This window comes from Chiroxiphia lanceolata, chromosome Z (genome assembly GCF_009829145.1).
Source record: "Chiroxiphia lanceolata isolate bChiLan1 chromosome Z, bChiLan1.pri, whole genome shotgun sequence".
Classification (NCBI taxonomy): Eukaryota; Metazoa; Chordata; class Aves; order Passeriformes; family Pipridae; genus Chiroxiphia; species Chiroxiphia lanceolata.
The window spans coordinates 33782509-33795209 of NC_045671.1; the positions used below are offsets into that span (position 1 = coordinate 33782509).

The 12701-nt window shown below is 36.5% G+C and overlaps 1 protein-coding gene across 5 annotated transcripts in view; it reads right to left on the reverse strand.

The window, feature by feature from the left end:
• Positions 1–404: 404 nt before the first annotated feature.
• MLLT3 (MLLT3 super elongation complex subunit) overlaps positions 405–12701 on the reverse strand; it is a 119140-nt gene continuing 106843 nt past the window's right edge. For 4 of the 5 annotated variants that reach the window (XM_032676264.1, XM_032676263.1, XM_032676260.1 and 1 more), the window contains 3 exons: positions 12300–12371; positions 10422–10493; positions 405–4001 (listed from right to left, as the gene is read on the reverse strand). In XM_032676264.1, coding sequence (XP_032532155.1) covers positions 3870–4001; positions 10422–10493; positions 12300–12371 — 276 coding nt within the window. In that variant the 3' untranslated portion in view covers positions 405–3869. Of the gene's footprint in view, positions 4002–6636; positions 6699–10421; positions 10494–12299; positions 12372–12701 lie in introns of those variants that run through there. The other variant, XM_032676261.1, reaches the window with a different exon arrangement.

Genomic DNA, 12701 nt, shown 5'->3' on the forward strand with positions numbered 1-12701 from the left:
CTCCTACTGTGGCTGAAAATCTGATAAAATTTTCATCTTAATGCTCAATTTCTGCAAAGCATGGACTAATGAGCAAACACGAAACAGACTCTATAGACTGAAACAAGAGTTTGCTAAATGATAGTTTGTCATTAAACTGCAAGTGGTGAAAGATGGGATATGGTGTGTACAAACAAAGACGGTATGAGGTGAATCCTACCATCAGAGCAATGTCTGGAGTAGGATAATGTATACAACACCTGAATGGGGCAATTTCCACTTCAAACAATTCTACAGCTTTCCCATCAATTTTGCAAACTAAGTAAAGAGTCTTGAAATCAACAGATCATTCAAAAGGCCCAAAACACTGGTACTGCTTCTAAGAAAGGAAGATGTTACCAAGTAAGGACCAAGGACTCAAAGCAGATTGTGAAAGTACTTTATTTCACTGTGAGAATGGGAAAGAAAAACAATGGGCCAGGCAAAACCCAAGAACTTGTGATTTCCTTCCCAGAGACTAAAAGAAACTTCAATAGAAATATACTGGGCTCTCCAAATGCATTGTACTCTGTGTACTTTGTTTCTGAATTGAAAGCACAGACTTTTCCCAAAAAGACCAAACCAATGAAGAGAGAGAAATGATCAACCACTTCCTACGGTCCAAAGGCTAAAGACTGAGCATGGGTTTACTTTTACCTTGGAAGAGTCTCTTTACTTCAGTGAATACCCCTTCCTCCTTTCTTGCTCTTTCTCTTTAGCATGGACTAAGATGGCCTTCAAATCTAAACAATATTGAAATTTTTGTAAAGCCTCTCAGCAGATTCAGATTTCTAAAAAATACCAAAAATTAAACCTTGCCTACCAATTTGACATTCACTTTCTGACTTGTAAAGTTACTTGTGAGATGAAAACTGTCTTTGCTACTGGATACAACTACTGCTCTAGTAACAGTGACTCATGCTGAAAATTACTTTAGATATTGGAAGTTACTGCTAACCTCTACCTGGTCACTGCAATGAGTTAATCTAAATTCTCTCATATAACTGTTTTAAATAGGTTGATGTTAAGTAAAACTCCAAATGTTTGCCAAAACACTTTAACCCATCCCAAAGATCAGTGCTCTTAGACATTTAAGTCTGGGAAGGTATCTTCTATTTTTTTCTTTAAGAGAAATATGAATGTCAGAAATTAAGTGAACATGGATTTATTTTGTTTCTGTATACACAATTAGATGAAAACAGTAAACTTTTAAATTTAGATCAAAACTTTGTAGTTCTATTTCTATCAGAATTTTGTGAAAAAGTCAGTACACAGATAGACCGCTGCAGTCTATTTTATTCTCTCCCAATGAATTAGAAAACTTAAGAGTTTAAGTACAATCCACAGCTTGCACTAAATTCAGCACTGATTTGATACTGCAATTGCTGTCTTCTCCCTTTTATGCCTATTCTCCCAGTTTCTCTTTTCTTCCACCCCTGTTCGCAGTGTATAATAAAGCTTATTAGATATTTAAAGGATAAAATGATTCATTTCACCATTTCTAAAAAAACAGTGCAATAGTCGTACTAGAAGTATCCCCTTCTGAAACTCAATGAGTCTTTACCACAAGACTTAGTTAGAAAAGTCAAAATGGACAAATTTCTATATACATCTGGTATAACTAAAAGACAGGAAAGTTGAACACACATTGGTAGACCAAAGATTTTTAAGGTTGCTTTTAGATTTCCAAACATTTTCATATAAAACAATCAATAAAAATTGAAGTTTATCCCCTTCACATGCACCCCTATTCCCTTCCCCATTATCACCAGCCTTCTGTCAATAGTAATGTTAACATTATACTCCCATTCCTTCACCCCTCCCCAATTGCACATTAAGACACGGATTTAAAAGAACAACATAACGTTTCAAGTATGCTTCATGCCAATCATCAATAAGAGTCATAACATTACTGAAAAGGTACACTTATTCTTTGGAAGCCTAAGAAGAACTTCCTGCGGAGTGTGATCAAACAACATCTTAAATAAGAAAAAAGCCCCCCAGCCAATACATATCGTGCCCTTTCAAAAAGAGTAAAGTGTAAAATTTTCTTTGGACTTAAAGAAACAGTATTAAGATTTACTATCTGAATAAGAAATAACCCCAATAGTTTTTCAGTGCTGCACAAACTGTGCACATGAAACAGTAAGTCATAAAGCTACTACTGTTCAGCTCTACACATAGAGACTACATGTGGCATATAAGCATACACGACATACTGGCCTGTCCAGTAACAAGATACATTTTTTAGGCTGGTAAACTTGAATAAACCTTTGCATCCAGAAGTATTTTTTAATTCTTTCCTATTTTCTTTTAGGAATTTGCATTTCTAATAGAATGGTGATGATTCCATCAAGAAACCATCAGCAATATGAGAGCATGAAGCATTGATGTGAAACTGAGTACACATCCTCTCATTTGATCACGCATGAACGTGATCCTGAACGCATGAAAGATCCTGATTTTAAGAAATAATAGATGCTATGAAAGAATACTCATTTTTATAGACAAGAAGTTCTTCTGGAAACACAAGCAAGTTATTGAACAGATACCAAAATCTGGGAAGTGTAAAAAGCATATATGCGCGTGCGCGTGTGTGTATATATATACACATATATATATACAGGTGAAGTATATATGTATATATAAACACACACATACAGACAATATCATAGATGTATTTATTCCAACATGTAACTGTATAACAACATATTTATTTTAAAATAAAAGGTTTTAATTTAGCAGTTTTAAAAAACCAAACAAAACCAGAAAAAAATCCCCAAAACAAACTAAGCAGACCATATAATATATGAGCAAACAAAAATGTTACGCAAAGATTTTATGGTAGAAGTGAGTCACACACTGGCAGCAGAAGAGTGTTGAAATTCATAGTAATAAATAGCTCCAAATTAAGAATTTTCTACAACATCTTCTTTAAGGACAGGACCAGTATATTCTTTTATGACAATCCTGCAGAACACCTTCACTCTAATATATATCTAATTTTGTAACATTACAACAGATACAAGAATGTAGATTGCAAAAGTTGCCAGATTCATGACAGTATACATAACATTTTTTGTTAAAAATCCTATTGGTTTATTCACTGAGGCTAGATGGCAAGTCATATGACACTATTTGGTGCATTTTTTTACCATGGTCAAGGTTAATAAGTGGACAGAATGAAGGAGTTGCGGTCCAACTTGCTCTGGTCCAACTCACTGTGGCAGACAGGAAACGAAATATACAACCACCGTTTGGTCACTAAGTTTGTATCTTGTTTCCTGGAACTGCAGAGGTGGAATCAAGACCTGTAGTGTTTTAATTGATAGTGAAAGATAGCCAGAAGTGGCATTTTAACATGAATAAGGTTACTAGGCTTGTGAAAGTACTGCATCAAAAGAGCACACATAGGATCCCACTACTTGCAACATCTGGTAGCGTCACTCAATGACTCATGGACTTCAGGATACATGTATGCAGTAATAAATAGATCAGTTATGTAATAAGGCAGTGTGTTGAACATGCATTCATCTTGTGGACTTGAACACCACAGAGAGAGATACATGATATCATACACATTCATTAAGAACAAGTATTTTTGTTTGTTTTTCTGTGTTTGTTTTTCAAGGCTATCCAGGCAAACTCTTCCAGAGCATTTTCTTCTTGAGAAAGAGTGGTCCTCTAAGTCTGGTCACTTTTCCTTTCTTTATCAAGAGATGATGACTGTCTTTAAGGAAAAATAAAAGCTGAAGAGGATTGCTTAATTTTTTTTCCCCTCTGTTTTGGTTGCATCATTCTACATATGTCATTTAAAGAGCAGTATTTTGATGCAGCCAGATGCTGAATCCTCAGGAGGTTCCAGACATTTCCAGGTAACTCTGTAGTTTACGGACTGTGGTTTTGTCCAGTGAACAAAGATCAAAGTCAAAGGTTGTATTTGTGATGTGAAAATGTCCAGTTTCTTCTATAAGATTTACTATCTGAAACAAAAGAAAAGATGCAGTTGAAAATTCCAGTTTTACATGCCTACTGAACATATTAACATGCCACCAAATATCATGAAAGGCCTCAAATGAGCCCAATTGCCCCAATACTTGCACATTAAACCACTAACCCTTCCTTTCTAACACACACTATTGTCCAAACTATAGTACCTCAATTGGTCGGGTTTTTTTTTTAATCATCATCGACCATAATGTCAAACATTTACTATGTGCATAGCTGCTAAGCAGGTTATATTAGGAAATAATTGGCATGAGCCTTTCTGCAAGCAAGGGGAAGAAGTCTACTCCATATCAAACAAAAAATACATTTAAGAGCTCTCACATGAACTGTTAGTTCATGTACTAGCAACTATTTCTTGAGTAACAGACTTAAATCTAATTTTTTAGCTAGATCAATCCTGAAAAGACTCCTAGCAATGGCAAAACATTGCTTCTTCTTGTGACTATTTAATCTATAATCATAAGTTTCATTAGAACAGGAAACAGAAGAGCTGTTTGGAGTTCTTGAGAAGAATAGAGACTAAAACATCTCTCCTATAAGCAAAGGCTCACAGAGCTGTGACTCTTCAGTCTGGAGAAGAGAAGGCTCAGAGCAGATTTTGTCAGTGTGTACAAATACCTAAAGGGAGAGTGTAAAGAATACAGAGCCATGTTCTTTCCAGTGGTACACAGTGACAGGACCTGGGCCAGTGGACACCAACTGAAGCACAGGAGGTTCCTTCTGAACAGGTGACACCTTTTTCCTGTGAGGGTGACCAAGCACTGGTACAGGTTGCCCAGGGCAGTTGTGGGGTCTCCATCCTTGGAGATATTCCAAAGTCATATGACATAGTCCTCGGTAGCTGGCTCTACATGCCCCTGTGACCTCCAGAGATCCTTTCTAACCTCAACCATTGTATGATTCTGTGAAATCAACAGTACATATCTAACTTGTGTCTTTCTCTAGTAACATTTTTAGTCTCTGAATTGTAGTCTACATTTTTAAAGAATCATCATACTCATACTGAATTTCTGTAAAAAGTAACTCCAGATATGTTAAGCTCTAGGATGTCCACCTACCTAGGAAAAAAACATTAAGCATCTTGAAAAGGCAAAGCATTATTTGTCAGAGAGGACTATCACAGTGCCAACACACTACAGCTATGAATGAGTTCAAGAGAGCAAATCAAAAGGTAGCCCATCCTGAAGTGGGCCTCTGGGTAGTGTCATCGACTAACAGAACACTGCTGCTCTTCTCAGTCTTTCCAACCATCCCTTGTGCAGTGTTCAGGTTAGACTCAATGTCCTGTTTGAAACCTTCAACTTGAAACCCATTTAGTTCTTGGGCTTCCACATATACCTCCACTGAAACACTACTACATTCCTTAATTGTCTTGAGCTTTGTTACTGTGACAGTAATTCCTTTTCCACAGCTGGAGGAGATACAGATGTATGCATGTTATGTCTTACAGAATATACCTTAAAATGACAAATCTGGTAGGGTTACACTAACTTGACAAAGAACAATGAATTTAAACTAAATATTCTGTAATTTTCCACTCTGCATTTCATTATATAAATAGGTATTTTTTCTTCTCAGAGCACAGAAGTAAAGACTATGTTGATGATAAATAAAATAACTTCATGTGTATTGTCAGGCATGGAATGACATGGCCCAGGATAGATTAAACAGAATGGAAATAAGTTAAACTAATAAAAGGAAAATGCTTATTACAGTAAAAATCTCTCTTTTCAACCACCTCCTATTTTTCCAAGTTGGAAAAATAAAAATAAAATCTGTTTAATTTGGTTTGCAGCTGTCCAAAATTCTGCATTTACTAACACTCCATTTAAATCTGAGCCTCTTGTTTGCAATTTTTTTCCATATGGGAATTTTTAATCTAAAATGACCAGCTTTATTTGTCCACTTATTGATTCCCAGATTCTTGTAACACTTTTCCACCTCCTACTGTTCTGCAACTGATGTCAGAGAAAACAAAAAAATCAAATGAGACAAAATTGACTGTTAGCAGAAGAAAACTTTGATATGTATTGTCATTCTCATTTCTGGCACTCTCTTGAGCCTCATCTAAGAGGGAAGCTAAGGTAAGGAGTCAATCCAACCTCCTTTTGTAAAGTTTGGAATCTAATCTCAGGCTTGGTCTCTGAATATCCACTGTGTGACAAATAAATGGCTGCACAAGAAGTCTACAGAAACTGAGGCCAGGAAGATGTAGCTATTTTGAATAATTCTGTCTAACACTTCCTTGTGTTACTGTGGAAGAATACCACTCCTCACAACCCCCACTGCAATATACCTGATTTTAGAAATATAGATTACACAAAAGTGCTAGCACATGTATTTTTAAGCCGCCCTGCATATTTTAAGAAATGGATAAGGACTTTTACTGATCAAGTTCTGCTTTGGGCTTTTAAGGGAAAGGGAAATATAGGTCAAGGGAAATATAAACATTTTAAACATATCCCTCATTCCAGCCTCAAGAAATACAGTCACTATGTCTGGGCACCTGGTAAATCAGACTGAAATGAACCCAAAAGGTTTTAATGGATGTACTAACATGTACCAAGATAAATCCAGAGGGCTCAATGAAAAACACTTGCCTGTGTGCCAGTCAATGAGGAATTCATTACTTACAGTATTAGCATATGCATCCTTGTGCTATTGAGAAATACTTCAAAAAGAATAAAAGGTTGAGACTAGTGCTAGGAAGTCTGACAGTTCTAACATTAAAAACACAGCATTAAAATGTTTTATTTGGAGAGCTCAGGCTGCAAAGAACAAAAATATCTCATTTGTTACTGCTGTAGTAAGCTTTGCTTTTCTGCTGTAAATTACATCTCTGTTTACCTAATGTCTCTCCAGCTCAGTTTCATCATTATCCATCATAGTATAACTATTTATCAGCCTTTAAACAAGCAAATGAGTGTGTTTGTATAAGGAAGCCAAAGTGCAACTAATGACATAGTCATTTTTCAATTTATGGAGGAGTTTAGACCATGTGATAGTTTCCAGACCTCCAAGCTGCCCCTGGCAGAAAATTCTCAGAAGGTAGTTGCCATCTGAAGTTAAGCACCTTGTGGACATGAGCCATGTAATTTTCAGCCATGCTGTGTACTCTCAATTTCTTCCTTATGTCTGTGCTGCTTAGTGCACAGGGTTCCAGATTTTTCACGAGTTGAAGATATGACTTCTGATGCTTTAAAATAAGAGGCAAAGTCTTACCAAAAATGTTGTCGCATTTCACAGGGTCACATTAACATTATCTGCACTGAAGTTGCAGTTAGGAACACAGCTTTAGTCAGTCAAATTTGAATATATTAGACATGCAGCATTAATATTTGATGGCAGACTCAATTATCCTATTAACTGAAAATCACAAAGTTAAAAAAAAAGCCTAACCACTACAAATTCCAATGTCTCTTTACAGTGAAAGAGGTGGGAGAGATCTTTATTTTTAAAATGTAATTTCAGACCAGTTTCTGTCTTGCCATGGTCCAATAGTCGTATAGAAATTGCTCAGGTAATTTTCACAGGATTAATTTCTTGGTCAAATGTTCTTTCTCCCTCTCAGGTAATTCTTATATATCTGTAAGTAGTATATTATATCAGAATTATTTTGCTATAATTCTAGGCACTTGGAGCACAGTATCACATCTCTCCTTCCCTTCTCCCTTTCTCAGCTTCCTTTAACAAAGTGTCTCAAAGAAAAATGCCTCTCTTGGAAGAAAGCCACATTCTCAAACAGATCCATTTTTCTCATTTCCAATTTGGCTGCATTCCTGTGTGTTATCATGCCTATGGACTTAACAGCTGAGATTGCAAAAAACAACAACAACAAAAAAAAAGCCCTTTTCATGTCCCACTGTATAAGTTTCAAAAGCCTGTGCTTTTTACATTATCAATGCCTTCATTGTTCTTTTGCAAGCCTTTCTCTAAAAATTCCCTCAAAGTTTGTGGGTAGCAGACTTTGACATGTGCAAGAGACTATTACCTGCCCTAACATAAACTAGAGAGATGACAGTCATCATTCAGTAACACATGATTCCATCACCACCACCTTTAACACTCTTACAGCTGTCTACAATTTTCTGTTGCATATTTTTGCACTTGATCCCTCTTCTTATGCGGTAACCACCATCCCTTTCTGCAGTTTTGCCCCTTGCTCTCCTGATCTTTGTACTTCCTATAGTCTATCCTTGACCTTTATACTTCCTGTAGTCTCTATGTACTTGTATTTCTCAATCTAGAAGTTTCACATTCATTCCTAAAAACTTTCTCAGCTCTGTACCTTTTTAATTTCTGTGCACCCTGGCAGTATTTTACATTAACTACATAGCTGCAAAGCAGTAAGGACATTTAAGATGGGATGACAGTTAATTTGCAATGCAAAGGAGAAGTGATTTTCTGCAAGTTACCCATTCAGTATTGTGAAGATATTTCTGTAAACTGATAAAATCATAGGAATTATTGAATTAAGGGATTAAAGGTTTTAAAACTAAGCTGTATTTTGTTTTATAGCAGCATAGACCATTTGCTAGTCCAGACTGGCTAACAGATAACTGGTAACTTGGCTCTTCCACTCATTTCTGTAGGTCTCTGTAGCCATTACCAGCTGTTGCTACAGAACTCAACTACTGTTGCAACCTGCAGTCTGGTCATAAATCCAGCTTTACTGGGGCTGTATTGACAGCCTGCATATGCTCTAAACCAAGGGAAACAATCTGCAAGAACAACTCCCCCCAAGAAACAAGGTAACACCAATTCGACATGAAACTTTCTTAATCTGAGTAATAATATATAAGTAATCATAGATTACAGTATTAAAATTACTCACTCTTAATGCATTAAAATGCCTCACTCTTAATGCAAGTTTTGTGGCAGAGTTGGTGAAAGAATCCTTTTCCCGGTTTGATAAATACTCTCAAGAAGAAAAAAAAGGTCTATTTTAAAATGCCCAAGAATATACTGCTCTTTTTAATTTTCATCTTTTCCTTTAGCTGCTCCAGGCTTATCCTGTCAGAATTTTAAAAGCTCTAAGGATGGAGCACAGCCTTTCCAGGACTCTCTATTCCACTTTTAGACTTACCTAATGTGGAAAAAAAAAAGGTTTCTTGGTTGTTTTTATATTTGCTTTGCATAAAAGGTTTTCCAGTTGATTTTCTTTTTCAAAGTTTCACACGAAGCTGACAAAGCAGCCCCAGTGAAAGCTTGGTTTATGGTTGGGCTGCACAGGCTGACAGTTGTTCAGTTCTGTACCGACAGCTGGTAACAGTGTCACACTAGCTACAAAGGCCTGCCAGAAGCAACACCATTTTTAAGAATTATGAATAACGTGAAGTGGATTGAGTGTTGCAATTGCTACCTTTTAGCCTCATGCACAATAATTTCCCAATGTAGATAAACATTTGACTCTGCCACCGTTCTGAATGCATGCTTTGGTTCCCTTGGAAACTTGGCAGTCAACAGTAGATTAAATATGAAGGATAACCAATATGCATCACTGTGTGTTGTAGCACAAAATATGACAAAGTTATTGGAATTCATCGTTAATTAAGAATATCCTTAACCAAGGTCTTCCTTTTCACTGACCTCTCAACAGTTTTCACATCTTTACTCACAATACTGAGCCTGAACTAATAAACAGATTAGTGGTGGGACTTGCAAAATACTGTTACCACACTCTGCTGAGAAATTTGACATGTGATTGCAATCATTTAGAAGTGGTAAAAATTTCCCTCTTTACAACATCTCCACAACTGGCACATAATTGTGCTAAACATAATACAACCATCTGTGCTACAATTACATCTGCTTTGTTGACAGTGCTTATTCTTCACAATCTGCAATCCAATAGTATCTGACAACGGCACCCAAAACCAAGAACAGTTCTTACTATTGGATAACCTTTCAACACATTTTGAGCCTTTTAGGTTTCTACATTTTCATATTTTACTTGTTCCATGACTTCAGAAGATTCACTGAATATATTATGTCCTTCCTTAAAGTGGATTAGACTTTGAATTCCATGTTTTCTGCCTGCCACATTAAAAACCACTTTAACGGTTTCTGAGAAAAGGCTGGTCATTTTCAGGAAAAAAGTAACAAGATTTTGACCAAGTCACAGCTGTATCCATTCTCCCATCCTGTTTTAATAATTATTAATACAGTACGCTAAGAAACATAACAATGAATTGGTGAAAAATTTAGCTCAGACAGACTTTTTTTAAAATTTGTTTTTTAGTGTGAATTTAAAGTATGTGTAAGCTTTTATGGATTATACAGGCTTGAAGGCTATTAAACCTGATAATAGAGTTTTAGATGAAGGCAAAAAAAAATAGATGTGACTTTATCACTTCAATGAGCATGCTGTGATATCGCATGAGAGTGCTCCTCACCTGCTGCAGTACATGTCTCTCTCTCAATGTCATTAATCTTCTGTGGAGCTCTACCAGTTCATCGAGATATGCCTAGAAACAAACCCCCCCCATAAACAACTTGTTAATTAAGTCACAGCTATGTATTTCACAAACTTCAGATGTCTTCAAAACCAATACAAATGGAGATGTTATTTTCAATCTTAGAATGTCAGAATACCCTGAGTTGGAAAGGACTCACAAGGATCATCGAGTCCTGGCCCTGCACAGGACCATCCCCAAGAGTCACCATGTGCCTGAGAGTATCATCCAAATGCCTCCTGAACTCTGTCAGGCTTGGTGCTGTGACCACTTCCCTGGGGAGCCTGTTCCACTGCCCAACAACCCTCTGGGTGAAGAACCTTTTCCTAACATCCAATCTAAACTTCTCCTGAAACAGCTTCAGGTCACATTCCCTTGGATCCTGTCACTGGTCACCAGAGAAGAGATCAGTGCCTGCCCCTCCACTTCCCCTTGTAAGGAAGCTGTAGATTGAGATGGGGTCTCCCCTCAGCCTGTTCTCCAGGCTGAATAAGTCAAGTGACCTCAGCCACTCCTCATTTGGCTTCCCCTCAAAGCCCTTCACCATCTTCACTGCCCTCCTTTGGATGCTTTCTAATAGCTTTAGATCCTTCTTGTATTGTGGCACCCAAAACTGCACAAAGGACCTGAAGTAAGACCAAGCTCTTCTTCGAGCTGTATTTTCTTATTTAGAAGTCTGGCTTTCTCTAGCTTAATGCAACCCAAGTACAAGTTCTTGTGGTTTTTTGATAAAAAAACTGACAAAAATCAGATGGTCATTTACTGTAGAAGATAATATATATATCTCTACTGCGCCAAAAGGCATCAAAAGACTGCGGATGCCAAAACAGTATCTTTGAAATATCTCCCACCTTGCAATGTAAGAACGAAACCCAAATCACAATGAAATCCCTCGTTCTCTCTAAAGCTACGTAATTATTTCTTTTGTGTCAACAGGAAGATATAAGGGGAGAGGGATTAAGCAAGATTAATTAAATGGTAAATTCCACTGCTTCCTTAATGGAATGTCAAACACATCCCACCTCTCCACCCAATTATCAACTTTCTCCTTCAGCATGAGCCATCAAAAAACTTTTTTTTGCTTTTAAGAAGAAAGAGATATGGCATCCAACTTAAAAATTCTAAAAGCATATGGATCAGAGCACTAAAAATCTAGCTGCAGATACTTCAACTTTCATCTCTTGCGTTATCGCAAAGTCTCCACTAATACCAGTAAAATACGAACCTTCAGAGGAACTTGTCCACAGTGGGCAATTGTGTTATGTTCACTCACATAAAGACTTAGAGCTCTTGCCCACAGCCAGCTGACATGTTTTTAAACAAAACTGTCTCGCTCAGTGTTAAATTAACAGTTGCTTCATATCATTCTAGTTAACATGCTAAAACTGTTTTTGCCACTTCCTAATGCACAGCCTTCAGAAAGGATTCTGGAAAACACATAGTTGTTTTTTTGTTTTTTCATAGTTGATTGATATATTGGCTAGGAATATGTCTGTGAATTCTCATCTACAAAAATTATCACTTCCTCTGTGAAGCACAGTACAAACTCATCAGGGAGAGTAGATAAAATAAATAATAGATGGTAGATTCCCAACTGGTGACATTTGCCAAACCACATGTACTGAAAAGAAGGAAAAAAAAATTCAAAATATGACAGAAGAAGAAAGAATTGCAGAAAAAAATGGAGGGAAAGATCTGCATCTAAAAGAACACAAAGTCAAGATGTACTTAGGTTTTCATTCTCTAACACAAAGACTGGTGTTTAGTAAATGCATTAGTATCATATTCTGAAGCAGTTTATTGTTATCTCTTATTTACCTTATCACAATCCCCATTCTTTATTTGTTTGTCAGGTTTGTTTTGCTTTATTGGACTTTTCACTTCTAAAATCTGGAAAAGAATGAAAATCCCGTAAAAATTAAATGCATTATTGGATACAATTACAAATGGAAAATTCTGCTATTGGTTAATAATACAAACTCAAAACTGAGTTCTTCATTCTTTAATCCATATAACCTACTCATATTTTTCAGAATAAAAAGTAGCTTACAGCAGAAAAGGATGAGCTGTTGGAAAAAAGTGGCAGTAATATTGTTAATCCTTAAAAGAATTAATTTCACGTCACTTAAAGCCTTCCTAACACTTTTTTTTTAATCCTTTTCATGCTGGTAGGATAAGAGTATTTTGCAGATACAAAATGATGCTGAGGGTCTTCCCAGT